We start from the raw sequence: 19,964 nt of genomic DNA on the forward strand, positions 1-19,964 counted from the left end.
GGAAACAGGGGCTTGAGTGTTTGACCAATAACTTTCAATACTAAGGTTAAATGCGTAAGTTATACGAGTACTCCGTAGTATAATAAATGTCTATAATCGTCTTTAACAATATAGGAGTATAGTATGAACTAACATTAAATATACTACGTACTTCTTTTGTCTCAATTTATTTGATAATGATGAATCAAAATGGAGTATATATAAATCAAAATTAGCGTGTATAAGTAAGTGTACCATAAAACAAATATCATGTGGTAAGATGAATATAATTTTATGAGTCATTTTTAAAGATAATAGTTCATATAATGATTCACCTTATTTTAAGGCCGTTATATTGAAAACGATTGTATGAAATGTTAATAATGAAAAAATCAAATTCGGAATAAGATCCATAGCATTTCATCAGCAAGTCAATAATAATTTTATTCATTGTCAAAAGATCTACAAAAATAAAAGATAATCTTCAATTTTTTTTCTCAAAAAAAAAAAGGAAAAAACAAAAAAAAAATAAACAGAGGTTTTACATAAGAGATATAGATAGATAGATAGATACAGAAGATTTGCTGCTGAGGGCGCCATAGCTTTTTGGACAGGGCAAGAACATTGAATTTGAAAACCCCAGGTACTTTCTTTCACTTTGCTGCATTCAAATTTTTCAGATGTACCTTCTTCTTGTATAATTCATTTCTGGGTAATCTTGATTCAAGTTAGATTAGGGTTTGTGCAATTTTTAGAAATTTTCCCCAATCTGATTTCATTGTGATCTTGCTATCCTGAGCTTTGTTTTTGGATTGATCCATTTCAAGAACACATTATTATATGGTGATTGTTTTTAATTATGGTATTATTGATGGTGTAATTGTTACTGTTATATATTTCCTCAAAATTTGTTTGATCTTGTATTTATATGGGTAGAGATTGAATTTTCAGCAGCAGAAGATATCAAGGAGTAAGAAAAGATGGAAGAAGATGGTTCTAGGTCAATGCCATCTACTCAAGAGCAGGTTCTCTGAGCCCATTTTCTTGATGTTTTTTTTTTTCATTATTATTTTACATTATCTTCAATTTATTGCAGATCAAATAAATGGGTTTTGATTTTCTGAGTTGTAAAATGTTGAAATTTTGAAAATTATCTGAACTTACAGGAAGCAACACTTAAGAAAAAGTATGGAGGAATTGTGCCTAAGAAACCACCACTCATCTCCAAGGTATAAACATGTCATTTTGAATATGAGAATCCCTTAATAAGTTAATATCAATGTGGTGGGTTAATGGATGAACTGAAGCTTTAATTTTATCCCAGGATCATGAGAGGGCATACTTTGATTCGGCCGATTGGGCTCTTGGGAAGGTACCTTCTTGCACTTTAATATGTCCCATTAACTAGCTTTGTTAATGCATTTTTTTTTTTTTTTTGGTGTCACAGCAAGGCGTAGAAAAGCCTAAAGGGCCTCTTGAGGCACTTCGGCCTAAGCTGCAGGTATTTGTCAAACTTCACCTTGAGAAATCCCTAATTCAATTATGTGAAATTCTTGTAGTATTAATTTGAATGATTTGTGCCGTTTCTTTGTTGCTGTTAGCTGTTACTTATCCTTTGCAGCACCCTAAGAACATTGAGCCAATCCCTATGTGGTACCCTAAGGAACTTGAGCCAGATTTTGGTTTTGAAATTATAATCATGTACACTAGATACCAGACTAACAATGTTTGAATGTTATCAAATAATGCTGATCTGACATTGATATCCTTTTTTTTGTTGTTGTTGTTGTTGTTGCTTGTTCGTTGTGGGCTTTACAACGTATGAAATGTCAGTTATCTTCTTACTTTATCAAGTTTAAACTTGTTATACTTGGTTCTTTTGAACCAAACATCTGCCAGCTAATTGAAAGTCTTGCATTGTGTTTAGCCTGAGTGCCTGACCTTTGAGATGCTTCTTGCAGCATTTGGGTCGTTGAATATATTTTAGCAGCAAACTAATTTGGGGAACTATTTACCATGGTCTGTTTGATAGTATTGAATTATAGGCTGTAGTCTATTCTTTATGGATCTTATGTGCTTAAAACCTAATTACTTCTTGATGGGGGTGCTACTATTTTGGCTGTAGTCTAGTTACTTTGAGAAATCAGCTAACTCAGCTGAGTTCTTAATCTTATGATAGATGCCTTTTGTATATGCTGTTGCTTAGTGACCTTGAAATTCTGCTTGCTTTCTTTGTTCTTTGTATTCCGTCCTCAAAATGATTGTCACTATAGCTGTGCTATTCAAACTAACAAGTGTTTAGTAATCTAGATGATGGTGATATCTCATATTGTCTCTGTCTATGCAGCCCACTCAGCAACAAACACGGTACCGTAAATCTCCTTGTGCTCCAACAGATGGTGAAGGTAAGTGCTACATTAAAAACCTTGCTCTTCTTAGTGATGCTATGTTGTTTATACATAGGTTCTGTACTGAGCTGAATTTTCGTGCTCCATTTTTTGTTTTTGTAGATGGAGAAAATGCTGCTTCTGAGGAACCAGCTTCTACTTAAATGAGAACACACTGCAGCTTTTCTATATTGCTCATTGTTATTCGATCTCTTTAAGATAAAGTGTAATGCTCTGTTGTTTTTACTTAGAATAAGACTTTCACAATTGACTGAATTGCACAATTATGTGCTGATGCTTCAATCGTAATTTCTCTTAGTTCCATGGTTATTTTTCTGATGTGGAACATTCTTATATGCAGTAGAGTAATTACACTATTCCTGGACTAATCCAGTTATTATTGATTTGAGAGATTTACATACAATTTGACTTAAGTGAGCTCATGTATTGTTCATGGACTGCTTTAATTTACGCACAAAGGCATTTATAATTGCGAAAGAAAACTGTAAACTAAATGCATTGTGTTTAAATTTCCCTACGTGCTCACATCTATATGGCAGCTTGTCTTTCCCCTAAGAGAGGGTGATTTGAGACATATGGTAGTAGGTTTTCTTTGAAAGATTTAGACCTGCAGGACAGTAATTTATGGAGAGTTTGCTCGTTCTTACCATTTTACAGAACTCACAAGTCTCCCAACAAAAAAAAAAAAAAAGAATTGCAATTTATTAGTCATATTGTAGCGTTTTAAAATTATTAATCCTATGTGGTGCGTGCTTTTTTTTTATTATAATCCTAGGTAGCGCTTTAAAAAACTAATCTTACGTGGCATAATCCGATTGTAGCGTTTTAAAAATATTAATCCTAAGTGATGCTCTAATAATTTTTAAAAAAATAAAAATCAACGTGGCTCTCTAAAAACTCGGGAAAACTCTCCTTTACATATATACTAGTTAGTGCCCCGGGCGTTGTCCTAGATACCCATTTTAGAGAGTGTACTTATTTGTGGACATGTTTCGTATTATTATTATTATTATTATTATTATTATTATTATTATTATTATTATTATTATTATTTATATTTTTTAGAATATTAGATAAAAAAAATTAATGATACTTGACCATATATAATTCCATGGTCATTCGTATAGGAGTAAAATTCTATTGTTAATTGGATATTCATAGTAATTATAATATGTGGTGTGTTGCTTTAAGTAAAATTCTATTGTCAATAAAAAGATAAATTTTTTATTTCAAAAGAATTATAAATTATTTTATGTATACTTTTTTATCCTAAACAAATCTATCCAATCTAATCTAACGTGGCATCTAATCTAATTACAATAATATCTATTTGTCGCCTACGTGGCTCGACACTTGGCGAAAAACCGGAATGCCAAGTGTCACTGTCTCGTGCCCTGGCTGCGTGACCGGCTTTATTTATTAGTGACTAGTTTTGTGCCCAGGCGATGCCCGGATTGTTGATAAAATTTTAGCATAAACTTTTTGTCTTGAATATTTATTAATACGGTCATGTAATCCCTTTTAATAATGCAGGATATTTTGACATACAACATCCTATCGCTTAATTATAGAATAGTGTATTTTTTGTAATTTTGTTTGTAAATAGATATCTGTGTTATTATTGACTTGAAATTATTATTATTGAACTTAAATTATTTTTACTAAACCAAAATTATTTTTACTGGTTAAAACTTATTTTTGTTGATTCTCTATTATTTTTTTACTAAAATTAATACAATGGATCTTATTTTAAAGAACTTTTTGAAAAGAATTTTATGATAAAAATAAAACGGAGTTATAAGATATTTATTAAAAGTTATGATTAATTTTGTATATATGAAATATTAAAAATATAATGATAATAAAACTCTATACAACATTTTATCTTAAAAAATCTATCCAAAAATTGCTTACTTAGCATCATATATGTCACAATAATTCCTATTTGTCGCCTATGTGGCGTGACACTAGGCAAAAAATTGGAATGTCAAGTGTCGCTACAGCACAAGAAATGATTTCTGTGGACACTACAGCACAAGAAGTTGCTTGATGTAGGCTTATTTTAGCGCAAATGCACAAGCCTTGTATTTCGAAGTCGTGAATTGCACAAATATGTGAAAGAAAGGGAGATAGAGAGACGAATTCACCCTCTTTAATAATCCCAAATAATAAATGGAATCCAACAGGTTCAATTTACAGGGCATGCTTTTTACAACATTAGACTTCCCTTGTGTTATATTTGACAATCCACACAAGCGAAGTTGTTAACTCGAAAATGTTTCAACCATTGAACTGTAAACAACTTAAATCAATTCGCAGGCACTTTCATTTACAGTCAATATTTTGCCACCCACAAACTTGAACCATATAAAAATATTAAGTTAGATGAAACATAAGGCCTGTATTAAAAATCTACTGATCTTCAGTTGCGGAGAAAAGCTACTGTAGCAACACGTGATCCCTCGACTCCTCCAAACATGAATGTCGGGTAAGATCGTATATGGTCAACATATTGGAAAGGAGCAGATGTTAGAGCACCTTGGTCTAGTGAGGTGTCTGGTTGGACAGCAGATCTTTGATTAAATCTTTCTACCTCTTGCATCAACTCATCTTTAGTACTGTTACACGATGTTACAACCTGCATAATTCATGGAAAGAAATCAAAAATGGAATAAGAAACAAGCAGGAGATCTTCAAAACAAGGTCAATCACTAAAAAAAATCACTATTTCTTTTACCAACAAAGACCATCAAGAGCTAGAAATAAGTTTATACTCCTATCAGACAAATAAAAGAAACCTCAGCAATAACAATAGTAAGCAGAACTTACAAGTATTCCACCAGGCGCCACTAATTTTGCAACAGAATCCCAGTACATAAGCCTGAAATAAAAAAGCGAGTATTGGTAATTGTAGCTCAGAACATCAAATCTCACAGTCAGTGTCACATAAAACAAACTGAATATTGAATAACTGAATAATTGTCATGTCCTAATTGCTAATGTACTGCGTAGAATAAGCAGTACTATGAGATACAAGACTACTGGTGCATTGATCTACTTGAGAAAAACTCTGTAACAAAATATGAAGTTAGCCATTCACCAGTTCTTGAGAAGACAAGGTATACAAAAAGAGAGGAGTGGGTTATTGAAAAATAGTACTCTATGAAGTTAACAGTTGATCACCAGCTCTCTAACTCTTTGAGAAGATTTAAAAAAATAAAACCAACCTTTTAATAGGGCCATCAGGATGCAGGCCAATGGCATCCAAGGTTCCTTTATCCATCACAAGCTTAAACTGTTTTTCCAACTTGGTATCAAGAACATCATCAACCTGGGTTAGAGCATTGAACAAAATAGTAAGACTAGAGCATTGCAAGGTCATATATATTTTGGAACTAAACATTAATAAAAGGTTCGCCATAATATTGATGATGGTACAGCCGTACAGGCATAGGAAACAAGAGGCAGTTCTCATCATCGAAGTATGATGTTGAGACAAACTGAAAATAAGTTTTATCCAACTTTATAAAACCTACGCGCAGGTACCTAGGCATACTATCTCTGTTTCCAATTTAATTCAACAATTTCCTTTCTGGTCTATTTCAACATCTATAATTATGCACCATGGGCTCCCCATATCTTTCCTCATCCATTCTATTTGAAACTTCTATCTAAATTAATGCAGCAAAATGTCTAGTAACGAAAATTTGGAAACAGGAGTAAAATACATTGAACTATCTAGCCCCCTACCCCAAAAAGGCAAAAAAGGGGAGAGGGGTAAAGAAGATGCCCCGAAACCACAGATTCCTTGAAAAAGGACAAATAAGCAAAAACAAAAAGAGAAAGGGTACAAGAGGAGGATTGAGAAGTGGATAAGTGCTCTGTAGTTTCAACACAAACAGTACACTAGGCCTGCCCTGCATGACAAAATATATGCAATGGAGAATTACATACAAAAGACTAGTAATACACATGTACATTCAATCATGATAACCCAAGCACTAGTATTTAAATTGTTATGACTGGGTGGATACCTAGCTTTTGCTCACTATCAGCATAGGAAAAAATGAGTGGAGAAATAGCTAAAGATTTTATGAACACATTGTTTCTAAGAGCATAATAGAAACAAATGTTATGGTCAAGAGGCAGAAATAAACATGTATAGGTAGATAAATACAAACACAGATCCAGGATGCAATTAGACTCATGCATCCGGTCAGGCATTCAGCTACAAATAAGATAAGACCTTCAAGAGTTCAAATAATAACTAAAAGGCTATATTGCTCACGTTTGAACAGTCAGTTTACAATTTCAACCAGGCATAAGGAAAGCAACTGGATGTAAGCATTTGTTTTCTCTTCACCTCAGCTTCCGATTGATACTGAATTTCTCTCTCTCTCTCTCTCTCTCTCTCTCTCTCTCACACACACACACACACACACACAATAAGATTATTAACCCCCCCCCCAACAACAACAACAACAGACACACACAATAAATTATTTTTAAAAAAATATGAGATTCATTTTCAATCCCTCCTAATTAAATTCCACATCTGATATACTCGGGGATTGTTTGGTTACACAAAGAAAATGGGGGAAGTGGAAAATCATGGGAATTTGAAAATGGAGGAGTTGTTTGGTTGACAATAAAAAGTGTAAATGAGGGAATTGCAAATTCATGGGAATTGTGACTTCCCACAAAACATGGAAGTTAATTACCCAACCCCCCCCCCCTAAGTAAGTCAAAATTCCCATGATTTACAACTTCCTTCATTCCAACCAAACAACTTTATGCAATTCCCATGAATTTGATGTAGTAATTTAATTCCCATGAAATACAAATTCCTATGGGAAGAAAATTCCCATAGCAACCAAACGACACCTCATTCTTTGCTAAATGCTTCTAACAGCTAAGCTCAAAAGATGTTGCAGATTTCTCTTCATTCTAATCCTAATTATGTTTCCAAAAGTTATTTGAAAGCATAAAATAATTAATAAACCAGCTGATGAAAATGATATACCGAGAAAGCAATGTTATTAAATCCATCCCTCTCAGCAAGAGCACGAGCAAGGCCTATAGCCCCTTCACTGTAGTCAACACCAGTTAAATTCGAGAACCTGAACCAAGCAGACAAAAGGCAGAGTCAGCAATTCTAGCAAGAGGGGAAATCAAGCGTGCATGCCTTTATTCTAAAAAAAAAATAAAAAAATGGCACTCTATATGACAAGCAACCAAAATCCTCTCAAACACCACTTATTCCTATCTTTTGGCTTTTACACGAAATAAACTTCAAACCACTCACAATCACCATGCTCTCATTTAATAATTTATAGCTCATATTTCCCAAGATATCTTGAGAAAATGATGAGTAATTGTACGCTCAATATACATTAAGATGCAAAGATAGTAGACCAGGAAATTAATTACATTAATCCCGTAGAGCTTGCACAGTTAGTGAGAAAATAAATAAATACAAGCATGTCATCATCCCACATGATTTTTATTTATTTTCTTTCATGAGAGAGAGCATACACCAGTAACCAAACCAAATTGACCTGCACAGATTTGCAGAACAAGCTAGCCCCAGCTATCAATCATCCAGGAAGCAGACATCCAATACTCAAATTTCTAATCAAAAAGCTTATCTCCTTTCACAAATAGCATCGAACCCAATACTTGAGCAAGTTAAAATTTAGCATTGAATTCCATAGCATAAGTTAGATTACCACCAAATATTCTGAGCATATTAATCAAATCCTTGATTACAAATAATAAACACTAGTGCCTATTCATCCAAGCAACAGTTATCAATGTGATAAATTTCTAAATTTTTAAAAACCAAAAACCCATAATTGCAAATTGTTCCCATTGCGATCAATTTCCATACATAAAGAACATTAAGGATTATCAAACCAAATAGACATATTACTATGTATGATAATCAAACTAGAGTTTAGGTAGTGCAGAATGTTGGAGACTAACAGTATGCAATTAATACCCATGCTTAGCAAGCTCTTGAAGAAGCAGACCGTTGCCAGTTCCAAGGTCAAGTACACTCCAACTGGACAGGTCATGAGCTGCATGATCATCATGTTCCGTCTTGTCATTACCAACATGATTTAACAAGCGACGCCGAGAAATATCAATGCATAAATTCTTTGTCCAAGAAACAACAGTATCCATGACTTCAGGTCCAAACCTGACAGCAAGTAGCAGTGAGAAAAAAAAAATATAAGGCATACAAAATCTCCAATCTAAATAATCCTCGCCTATGAAAAATTGGTTTTGTCTCACATACAAAAAAAATCTACCAAATGGTGTGAGGTGGGGTGGGGGTAGAGACTATTTTCAAAGACAGAAGAAATTTGAAAGATACTTTAGAGCTTATGTTAGGAGAAAAGTCTATATTATATTTCTATATACTCAAGTGAAACCTTTTGGAGGGAATTTTTTTTTTTTTGTTTTTGTTTTTGTTAATTGATTTTTAGTTTATTTTGAAAGTCATTTTGGGTTTAAGACTTTTTTGTTTTTGTTCACAAATAATACTTCCTCCATTTTTTTTTTTAGTTGCATACCAAAAATATTGAACATACCAATAATCAAAGGCTTGAAACTATCGACAAACAATAAAGTCATCTAATTGAATGTTTTCAGACCAGCATCATAGGATATTATAGCCAACTATAACAAGACAATTAATATCTATCCTGGTAACTCACAATAAGCACAACCACAGCATAATAGAGCAATTCTTTGTGATGACTATACAAGCATAAGTAATGAAGGCTGAAAGCCTGTAAATGAATTTTCCAACTAACATCAGGAAATTTGTCTGCAATATTTACAGAAACATGAAAACACAACGCACCAAATTTCACCAGCATGGCCATGCTGGCGGAAATTCTCAAGCTCTTCAGAATATGTTGCATCCCAATAGCTCTGAAGACCAAGCATTGAGGCTATCCCATCACCATCTTCTGCGTCTTTCTCTGAATCCTTATCTGAACTGTCACTCACCAAAGGAACAAAATCCAATTTTCCGTTAACACAAACAAAAAATAAAAAAAGAAATTCAATTCAGCAGATAGGCAATAATTGTTCCTGTGAAGAGAAAGAAATTATTAAGAAGATTTCAACTCAAAACTATCGCAAAAACCTGGTGTAAAATTAAATAAAACATCAAAGGTGCAAAATGTTAAATGTAATGACAAATGACCTAATTAAGCTAAGGGAAAACTCCAATAAAACATGGCGAATAAATTTCAGCAAACAAACACTCCAATCACCAGATACATACATCTACTACATGAAAGGAGCCTAACTAAACATGATAGTGACCGATCAATTTAGCAAAATAAACCTCAATTCAGACAGTTTCAACCAACACATATGCTGTCAAGCCAATAAGTGATCAAACAACAATATCTGATCAGAAAAAACAAATGTCAATGAAAACGAAAAGCAGAAAGATACCTGAAGTAAATGGGAGAGCAAGATAAACTTCAAAACGAAATTGATCAGAACACACATTTGAGCAAAAAAAGAAACGGAGTAACACATTTTGCAGAATGCAGACGTTGAACACAACAAATAAACCTAATTCACAACAACATAAACTGTTTGATTAAGCAAATCCACGCCAAAAGTGAAGAGGAAAACACCAAATTAATCTAAGATTCAATTTCAGCAAACAAAGGCTCGAATTTGCATAATGTTGACATTCATGACCATGAAAAATTTGCTAATTACACAGAACATTAATCTGATTACACAAATTTCAACAAAAATCAAATGAATCCAAAATCTTTCAGTGAATAAACACTCATATCGCAAAATGCATACATCGATCACGCCGACAACAATATAAACCCTAATTGCACAAACACCTAATCAAATTACACAAATTCAAAAAAATTGAAGAAACACCTAATATCAGAACAAAATCAAAAGCATAGAAATCGAAAGAGAGAGAACCTGTAATCAGAGGAAGGGCGGAGATTAGCGGCAGCGAGAGCTTCGGTAGCGTCAGCATGACGCTGCTCATCATCCAAAGTACTACCGTACTCGCTCTTAATCGACCAGGAATCGGCGGCAATAGAACGATCATCGTCGGAAATGAGATCTCCGGTGACCGGAGTTCTGGGCTGTTGAGGAAGCTCCGCCGTATCTTCCGCCGGAGGAAGCTTGATTCCCGCCATTAATGGAGATAAATCGGGATTTCGGGGGAAAGATAGAGATAGAGGAGAAAGAAGGATAAAACCCTACAATAGAGGAAAGAGAAACTTGATTGGAAGGATTATCCGGTGAAATGGAATGAAATGGAATGGAATGAAAACTCAGTCTTGATGTTTGACTAGTCTTTTTATTTTGGACCCACGTTTACATACTTGGAGGGACTAGGGAGGATGTTATTTGTTTAACCCATTTCATAGGAAGATTGATTAATCCATCATTCTATATTTCTATGATCCGAGTCGGAAGAACATGCGAGAGTTTCTGGTTGATAGCGTTCTTACCAACAAAAAAAAAAAAACAAATTTATATATTTATGTGGTTACTTGCACCCAATTTTTATTAAGAATGTATGACACTATGACTACTCATTTTTTTGGAAAACTAATTGGGTTGTTGTTCTATGCCTAGTGTGAAGCTTGCTCACATTGTCTTTCATGGACTTTTGCCATTTAATGTAGTTGTCATTATCTGGTATGTTTTGTTGTTTTTCCGTTTTTCGTTATATGATCTTCTTGTATAAAGGGGGGTATTCATGTACTACGTATATGAAGTTAATTTTAAGTTAATACCTATAACATATGATACCTTGTCACTTTTTTTCGCATATGCTACTTAGTATTGACTATTAAATTAATGATCGTCATAGTTTTCTTCTATATGTTATGTTCTTGTACTTAATGCACTATGATTGATCAGATAAGAAAATCTTAGTCTTTTTTTTTTTTTTATGTACCCAAAATACAAGGTAACTTTGTACAAATCTACTCTATCACTGGCTTATTGTGAGCGAGTGAGTAGTATGAATGTATATCATATGTCGTGGTTAGTGTCTACTTCATAAGAAGACTTTATTGCACTCTTTGTTACTAAATTTTCATTCCAATTCAATAAGAAAAATTTCAAATGGCAATTAGAGGAGGAGGCAGCCTACAAAAACTAAATAATAAGAAAGAAGAAAGAAGCATTACGTCTAAGATTCCATATTCCAAACTTCCAACTTAACAACTGTAATAACATAATAATCCATTATTATAGGCTTATAGCTTGATAATGATCAACATAGATAGTATTCAACAGAACCAACGCACGGAACATGGGCCCATTAGTCCACAACTAGTGGACCACAATTATCCTGTGACAACATCAGACAGGCCCAACTTGAAAACTGTTTATTACACACATAATGGCCCACCAATACGACATATACTAACCAGTACTAATAGTATACTTTTATGTACTATGAATTTTCACTATCATCAACTATGGCCCACTGGACCCCTATTGTGTTTGAACCACATGGTTCCAAATGTGTCATGGTCCCATGTAAATATGTAATGTAGCTCAAGATATGGAGCCATTAAGTTGTGTGTTTCAATGCTCTTTCTAGGAAAATGCTAGTTTAGTTTGAGGAATTGACCTCCTCATAAATATGATGAGGAAATGAATAGGACTATAGGACCACTTGTGATTCTTTAAAGTTTGAGGTTAAGACCTCAATTTTTTGTTTTTAGATTAACATTTCTAATGCATTTCTCATGGTCGTTATTGTGTGCCTCTTTTAAGTACATTCACCATTAACCAGCAAAAAACAAGAGTACACTCACCATTTATTTTATTTATATGGACCTAATCACTAGTATGTTGAACAGTCAAAAACCTTGATGATACGTAAATTGTGTACTTTCTATCTTATCTCACTCCTCAAATATATTTTTTTTTTTTTTTTTTGGAGTTTTGACCAACAGCTACTTTTCACGCGCAATTAGTATGAAATCATGTATGATTAAAGTTCAACGAACGTCCTTAATTCTTAAAAGTCAAATGTAACTTAACTTTAAACAAAACTTGCATGAGGAAATCCATCTATGGTAGAAAGATATCATCAACATCCTAAATCCTTTTTTTTCTTTTTTTTTTCTATACAATATTATCAGCATATGTTTGAATAGATTATTATAAATCTTTCCTCAAACAAAAAAATATAAAGATTGATTTGTATCTCTGTAAATGAGTGCTACTCCATAGTCCATACTAAAATACTCCAATCTTCTACGGATACTATTGTCATTCTATCTTAATTGTAATGAACAAGCTAAGGTTTAGCAAATTACAATTAATGTACATATTTGTATTTGAAGTTCACAACACTGTGATAAATTAGTTAAGTTAAGTGATCAGATAATATGAAAACGAAAAAATAGTCCAAGGCTTCATTAATGTGGGGTCAAAAGGTCGATAAGAAGATATGAGTTGGAGGCTTGGAGCAGCCATATAATGCTTTGAAGGTACTTAATGCGTTATAGACGGTATGGCGTGTTAATTGTCAAACAATACATGCATAAAGAAAGGGTAAATTCTACTTTGGACTACTTTTCATAACTAAATTCAACCGAATTCACATCACCAACAAACTTCCTACCATACATATTAATGATATTATTCTACTAATTAATAATAATAACATTTGAATAATAATTAATGAATTATTATGCGTAGAAAATGGGCATTAATTGTTTGTTAACTTGGTCATAATTTACGTCGACAAAACTCAAAGTACAAACCCCATATGACTGCTAGATAAGTGGCAATGTCATGTTTTTCATCCTTCATTCCTTTGTCTTGTGAGTTGTGAGCCTTGTGACCCTAGCATTATTTTTGCGTGTGGACTTTTTCTGTTTAAGGGATAGGATAATAATACATTTTAAAATATAGAAAATCATTGCATATTTTGATTGAAGGATGTTATGATGATGGATTATCTGATCATTTATGATAAGACGATGATAAATATATTATCAGTTTACCATAAACAAAAGTGTAAAAATATCAACAATTTCAAGTTTATTACTCCGTATGACGGAATACATGTCTATGCTATCACGCTCCGTCATATGTAGATTACTACTCCGAAAAACATAGCTATCATCAATATATGATGTATTTAATTTACTTTTTTCTTCGATAGATTATGGAGGGAGTCGCTATTAATATTATGATTTTGAACTTATGGTCTATAACTTTGCAACAGTGTAGCGTAGATCGAGATAAGTAGATACGTCTATCGCCACACATTGCCTCTAGTTGGATACACATACAAGCAAGGTATGGTAGGCTGATAATAGTGAGTGGAGGTTTCATCATTAGAGAAAAAGACTAATAACATTAACATTAGTAAGGCCATAACTTATTGTAGTTATTACTTATTATTAATTAGTACGCCTCCGCGTGTTGTTTGAGTTTAACTTGATAAATTACGAAGTGTATTTTATTTGAACTCGATGGAAACAAATAGATTAAAAGTTGGAAGAACTTTATGAAACGATAGAAGTAGTATATATTATTACAATTATATTTTAATATTTCAAAGGGTGTTTTAATTAATCAAGTTGATCGTATTTTTAAATCATTTTTTATGGAATAATTATTTTGGATGTAGCTTCTTATTTTCAAACATGTCCATATGCCATCCAAAAATATGTCCCATCTGTTATGTTGCTTTATTGCGTTGGCACTAATACTAACAAAATCCATTATTAGTTGTACAGAACTATAGATAATTGAGGGAGGGGGTTAAAATAAGACAAAGATTTATACAATCAATTTACATAACAGTAATTTTTGTCTTGACAATTTACACAAGAATATATATTTTCACGAGAATTAAGGGTTACAACAATAACTTGATTAGGTGATTAATCACCTCTCAAGTCACAAAAAAAAACCCCTAAAACCGTTAATACAATTCAAATCAAAAGAATACATATTTTCAATACGCACATCTTTTTTCACCCTTAAAAATCTACCCCTTCATCCGAAATTAATAATTATCTTAAACTCCGGATAGAGCAAGTAATAAACCACGAGAATTCAGTCTCTCTCCCTCCATCTAAAACTAGCAAGAGAGCCTCCAAATCCATTCCAAAAAGCCCATTTTTTTTCCTTTTTTTTTCTTTTTTCTTTTTTCCTACCTTAATAACATAAGGATAAAAACTTGGTTGCTTAGCTTGTTCACCTTCTTGAAAAAATGCTAACAGGTTCTTCCACAATGGTTTCCAACACCGGCTTTTTAGACCGGGAAACAGACCTCCTATGCTTAAACTCCGACAACAACTCCTCAACTACAACCTTCATCTCAAGCGCGTCCTCTTCATGCGCCAGTGGTGATTCTGACTCACTCTCAACGGAGTATGAAGGAACAACCCTCACCTTTCCGTTAGAGCCACGTTTAGCAGCAAGGAAAACAGCTCCCATATCGGCAGCAGTAATAAAAGAATTCACCCTTTGCATACCAAACATGATGTAAACCTGCCCGATCTCTAGATCTTCATCTGCATTAAGAGCTGAAAATCTCTTTCCAATTTGTAAAGCCTTTGAATTTACAAGGAAAAATCCGGGCATTTCAAGCATAAGTTCCGCGGCTTTTGTAGGTTGTTGAAATTGCTTGATTTCTCCGGTTGGAAACACCACTTTAGCTGATTTATGTTTGCCCATTGATGATAGCGCACAAGATGCATAGTTGCCCATGTTTATGTATATTTTTTTTAACTTTCGTGTGGTCGGAATGTTTAATTTTAAACTTAGATAAGAATCGAACGCTCAACCTCTTAACTCGAGACGAAAATGATAATAAATTGATAACTCAAATAAGTTTTTGAGAAAAAAATGGGTTTTAATGGATATGAATTTGAAGTGAGAGGGAAGATAGGGTTTGTTATATATAGGGAAGGTTGGTGGAAGTCAACTACGGTTAAAAAAGAGGCAAGTGGAAGATTCATTTGCCAGTTGTTGAAGTTATGAAAGTTTGACAAGTGGAAATTCTATCTTATTTTCCATTTTAAAAAGGGAAAATAAAATTTAAGGTTTTGTTTGTCTTGGTATTTTTTAAAGGTATTGCCGCGTTATATAGTTGTGATCCGTCAATATTTGTATATATGTACATTGTTTTTTTGAGTTAATCAAATTATTGATCATAATTATTGTTATGGTTATAGTAATGCGATGGGGTTGAGCTCGCGTGGGGTCCATTTTTGTGATTAAAGGTCCCATCATTAGCCATGATACAATGCATGAGCTTAAGGACTAATTGTATCATTTTCATCGTATCTATGAAGTATAATATATATCTCTGTTGTTAATTAAACTAAATGAAAAAGAGCATAGTAAATACGGTGGTTGATTTCACAAACTATTCCATAAGATTACACCTTCCATCCTAATATAATATGCTACATTTCTATTTGGAATGTTTTAGAAAAATAATTTCGTAAGTCACTTTCACGTAGTGTAAGTTAAAATTAAAAAAACTCATAATACTCTTAATTGTAAACTAATTTAATTATTAGTGGTATCATATATATAAATTTTATTGATAGTTATTAATAACTCTGTTTGTTATCAAGAATAATTATAATTTTTTGAGAAAATTCTTAAAAATGACCTCTAACTATATATGACGTGTAAAACGAACTGATCTAAGTCTCTTTTTCTGTTAGGGTATGTACTAAGTGTTAACGAGGTAAAACATTTCTAAGAAATAAATTAAATACAAGTATGTATTTAGATGAGATTTGATCTCAATCTTGAATACTACTTCATAAATCATAACCTTAACCAAAAAATTAGTTATAGATGATCTGATTGACTTACACTTATTTCTTGGTGCTCCTTGTAAATATAGGTTAATTAATACCTAAGCAAGCATTACAATATACAAGCATGTAGTAACTTTTCAATTTAAAGAGTACCACACGTATAAAAGTAAGACTTTTCATTTTTATTTTTGGGGAGGCAAATAAAGCTTAGTTAGTTAGCTTCTTGATTGGGTATAGTGGGCTAACTTCCCTTTAAGCTGGCAAAGTAAGATATGTTGTGTTGTCCACTTAAAACAATGATTTTTGTCATTTTCAAACATGAACTGTTAAATTAAATACAATGTATCTTTCTGATTTGATTCCTTGTTTTATGATTATGACTTTTTTTTTTTTTTTTCTTCTAATATAGTAACCCTATTAATTTCGTTTTTCTACGTTGTGTTCTAACATATATCACTTTCCACAGGGTAACCCTAATATATATTTTATTTCTATACGGTAACCTTGCCGTTAAAAAAATTCCGTTAATGGGGCCCACTCTCTATTTATTAATATTTTTTTTATCGATTTGTGCGTTGGAAAATATTACGTTAAAGGTTTAGGGGGCTTTTTCGGCCCTTATGGGTCCAAATTGAACTTAGATTTCACAAAAAAGTAACATAAATGCCTCATTTTGCGTATTAAAACGAGAACATGTACATCGAGACATTTCTTAATAAGCAAAACGAGACATTTAAGTTATTTTTTTGCCAAATATGAGCTCAATTTGGTCCCTTAAGACCTAAATTAGCCCCCAAAACCTTTAACGGAAGGTTTTCCAACGCGCAAATCGATAAAAAAATATTAATAAATGGAGAGTGGACCCCACTAACGTAATTTTTTAACGGCTGGATAACAGCAAGGTTACCGTATGGAAACAAAATGTATATTGGAGTTACAATGTGAAAAATGATATATGTTGGGGCACAACAGGGTTACTATATAGAAAAAACTTTTTTTTTTTTTTTTTACTCCGTATCTTTGCTTGTTATTAGATTAAAAAATACAGATGGTTGTCAAAGTTAGACAAAATATGCGTAAAGATTTTACACGGTTATTACATCTCAGTCTAACTCACATGGCTTGGATATTGGATTCTTACCAAATTATTCCACTTTCCAAAACACTATTCGTCAATATTATTCATTCTTTCATTTATATAAGTACTATGTATGTTTGTTTAAGGTAAACGTACTGATGTTCCATCAAAGAATATTTCATATTTGATTGATGATGTTTCCTGTCTCCAAAGGTTTCATGTTAATGTAACGATGGAATGAAGCAACTTGCAAGATAGGAAACTAATAAGAATACGAGATTATATATTATGGAGAAAAGGAACATTTGAAGAAGTTGCTAATAATAATAATAATAATAATAAATGGTTTTAAGAAAAAACATGAATATGAATTTTAAACTTGAAACTTAATATGAGCCTCAACGACAAATTTGATTAGAATGAGCTCACTAAGAGGTAACAAACATATAGCTGCCTAATAAATCTTAGCTTAACTACTTTGCTTGCTAAGTTTTACCAAGCATAGTACACTTGAAGAGTCTGGCTACAGATAATAAGTGTACGTACGTAACAAGGTTTAGATTTTATCGTAAATTTGGTTTGTAAAAACACCAACTAAGCTTATAAGTTAGTTATCAATTCAATCACCATTCCTCTTCTTTTACTTCAACGTGGGTCAAATAGTCTCTTCACACTAGTCGTATGGAGTATATCTTACTCAAGGCTTAGTAGATAACTATACCAACACTTTAGAAAAATACATGTTCTGAAATTTCAATTAAAATATTTTATAGAGTTGATTATTCTTAATTATAATGGTAAATGAACAATATAATTAAATAATGATCTTAATGCAGATCGAGTAAGTAGTAACAATTTCAAAAATTGAACAAATTATGTACTCTTACTCTCTTAGGATATATCACGATAAATATAATTATCTTGAATAATTTAATAAAAAAAACAACTAGTGAATTATTACATCGATCCCTGCTTCTTGGATATTTATTAGTCATGATAATAATGTACCAAAGATTACGTAGTCATAATGTGTAGTCATTAAATAAATAAATCTAAAAAATCTTATACAATACTGATCACCAAACATAATTGTACTAACATTATTAAAAACAATTATATATGTCAGTATGTAAAATAGAGAATGTATGATGAGAAGAAGGAATTATTCGTACATTCGGAAAGGAGGTAGGATGTCACACAGCACATGATCGATAGATTAAGCCGGTGAGAAGTCGATATCGCAGCTTCGGTTGAGCTTCTTTGGAATCATACACTCTACTAATATGCCCTTACATATTCATATAAGATCAATATATACATAAAAACTTTATATTATATTTTTTATGATAATATAGATATGTTTCCCGTTGTCGCGTCACGAGTACCTATATATCATTCCACAGTTCAAGTACAAGTAACGTAGTAAATAATAAGTTTCATGAATTATTAGTATCATTATTTAATATTATTCGTACTATTTTTTAAATTATGTTTAAATGTACAAGTATATATTGGTCCTGTTTGGTAAAAGTAGCGATAGCGGGTAGCTTTTAGCGGTCGATTAGCGAGTAGCTATTAAGGTAGCGAGTAGTTGTCAAATAGTAGTGGGTAGAGGTTAGCTGTCAAAGTAACAGTTGAGAGTATGAGTGTTTGGCAAAAGTAGCGGTTGCAATACTAAAATATATTAAAATTCATATAAATATTGTTTAAAAAATAATTAAAAAAATTGTCAAACATAAACGCTACTATTTTTAACGTTTGAAAAAAGCTACCTAAACGGTTCCTTTATCGCTAACCGCTACTAGAACCATTACCTTGCCAAACACTCTCAAATTTTTTTAGTAATGGTTTGACTAGTCAAAACGTTAACCGCTACCTCAAACGCTACCACCAAACAGGGTCATTATCAATGTAATAAAAATGTAACTACTTTATTTTGTATACAAGGAAAATGCTAGTGATCTGCACCCTGCGTAGTGTTTTTTATATGATTGGGATTTAGGTGCTCAGCTTCTTAATATTAATCACCTCGTCAAAAAAGATGAGGTAGGATAATCATATTGTATTTCATACGGAGTACCATGTTTGAACAAGTATGTTCAAACATTAATAAAACATTGTTCTTAGGCGGTCCTCCTTATTTGTAATATGTAGGTACTTTTAGTTCATTCATTGTATTATTTTTATTTTTATTTTTATTTTTTTTTGTATGAACTATATTAGTACTCATGACTCATACCTAAAGTCAAACCATGCTTATATGAGATATTACCTCCATTCTATACTAATTAGTTTTAGGCCAGTTGATAAATTGGTGTTATTGTCAATTGTTATTTGTAATAAACCTCAAATTTTCCATGTTGATTAGACTCAATAACTCTAACATTGTGTTTAACGACCCATAGCATCATAAGAATTGAGGTGGCATAAAATCAAGGCTTCATCATCTTCCTATATCTAATCGTTTTCTCATGTTTTATTTAGGAAAAATTGTTTTTAATAATTCACTTTGACCGATTTTCTTTAAATAATCTCAACTTTGGAATTTTTTTTAATATAAGCTATGTACTCCATGTCTCCATAGTACTCACGTATAACTCAATATCAACCTTATGAAATGTGATGAGTTGTGAATTGTGAACTTGTGAGTCTTGTGACTATATTTGAATC

General features: G+C 32.5%; 3 protein-coding genes across 4 annotated transcripts; 1 reads left to right on the forward strand and 2 right to left on the reverse strand.

Moving 5' to 3' along the window:
* The first annotated feature begins 279 nt into the window (after positions 1 to 279).
* On the forward strand, positions 280 to 2,790 carry LOC110703893. Of its 2 annotated transcripts, none has more exons than XM_021881686.1 (7): positions 280 to 622; positions 916 to 1,004; positions 1,146 to 1,208; positions 1,304 to 1,351; positions 1,427 to 1,480; positions 2,327 to 2,384; positions 2,490 to 2,790. In XM_021881686.1, exons 2-7 carry the CDS (start codon positions 960 to 962, stop codon positions 2,528 to 2,530), a joined length of 309 nt encoding a protein of 102 aa, XP_021737378.1. In that variant the 5' UTR covers positions 280 to 622; positions 916 to 959; the 3' UTR covers positions 2,531 to 2,790. The 2 variants fall into 2 exon arrangements, with proteins under 2 accessions (XP_021737378.1, XP_021737368.1); XM_021881676.1 differs by having other exon boundaries at positions 288 to 622; positions 931 to 1,004.
* A 1,727-nt stretch (positions 2,791 to 4,517) lies between these two features.
* Positions 4,518 to 10,909, reverse strand: LOC110703901 (EEF1A lysine methyltransferase 2-like). Its single transcript, XM_021881699.1, has 7 exons — positions 10,365 to 10,909; positions 9,259 to 9,396; positions 8,389 to 8,589; positions 7,411 to 7,507; positions 5,615 to 5,718; positions 5,217 to 5,268; positions 4,518 to 5,025 (listed from the first exon to the last, which is right to left on the reverse strand). The coding sequence occupies exons 1-7, from the start codon at positions 10,586 to 10,588 to the stop codon at positions 4,810 to 4,812; spliced, it is 1,032 nt and encodes a 343-aa protein (XP_021737391.1). The 5' UTR covers positions 10,589 to 10,909; the 3' UTR covers positions 4,518 to 4,809.
* Positions 10,910 to 14,195: 3,286 nt separating this feature from the next.
* On the reverse strand, positions 14,196 to 15,441 carry LOC110703910. The gene has a single exon (XM_021881711.1). The coding sequence runs from the start codon at positions 15,147 to 15,149 to the stop codon at positions 14,634 to 14,636; it is 516 nt and encodes a 171-aa protein (XP_021737403.1). The 5' UTR covers positions 15,150 to 15,441; the 3' UTR covers positions 14,196 to 14,633.
* Between the last annotated feature and the right edge of the window lie 4,523 nt (positions 15,442 to 19,964).

This window comes from Chenopodium quinoa, unplaced genomic scaffold, assembly GCF_001683475.1.
Source record: "Chenopodium quinoa cultivar QQ74 unplaced genomic scaffold, ASM168347v1, whole genome shotgun sequence".
Taxonomy (NCBI): Eukaryota; Viridiplantae; Streptophyta; class Magnoliopsida; order Caryophyllales; family Amaranthaceae; genus Chenopodium; species Chenopodium quinoa.

What these genes read in the sequence shown, in the direction of transcription:
- LOC110703893 (XM_021881686.1), top strand. Translation starts at nt 960, where the DNA reads ATGGAAGAAGATGGTTCTAGGTCAATGCCATCTACTCAAGAGCAG. An exon ending in CACTTCGGCCTAAGCTGCAG is followed by an intron (nt 1,481 to 2,326) that starts GTATTTGTCAAA and finishes CTGTCTATGCAG; the next exon opens with CCCACTCAGCAACAAACACG. An exon ending in TGCTCCAACAGATGGTGAAG is followed by an intron (nt 2,385 to 2,489) that starts GTAAGTGCTACA and finishes TTGTTTTTGTAG; the next exon opens with ATGGAGAAAATGCTGCTTCT.
- LOC110703910 (XM_021881711.1), bottom strand. Translation starts at nt 15,149, where the DNA reads ATGGGCAACTATGCATCTTGTGCGCTATCATCAATGGGCAAACATAAA.
- LOC110703901 (XM_021881699.1), bottom strand. Translation starts at nt 10,588, where the DNA reads ATGGCGGGAATCAAGCTTCCTCCGGCGGAAGATACGGCGGAGCTTCCT. An exon ending in TTAATAACATTGCTTTCTCG is followed by an intron (nt 5,719 to 7,410) that starts GTATATCATTTT and finishes GCTCTAACCCAG; the next exon opens with GTTGATGATGTTCTTGATAC. An exon ending in TGGCGCCTGGTGGAATACTT is followed by an intron (nt 5,026 to 5,216) that starts GTAAGTTCTGCT and finishes TGAATTATGCAG; the next exon opens with GTTGTAACATCGTGTAACAG.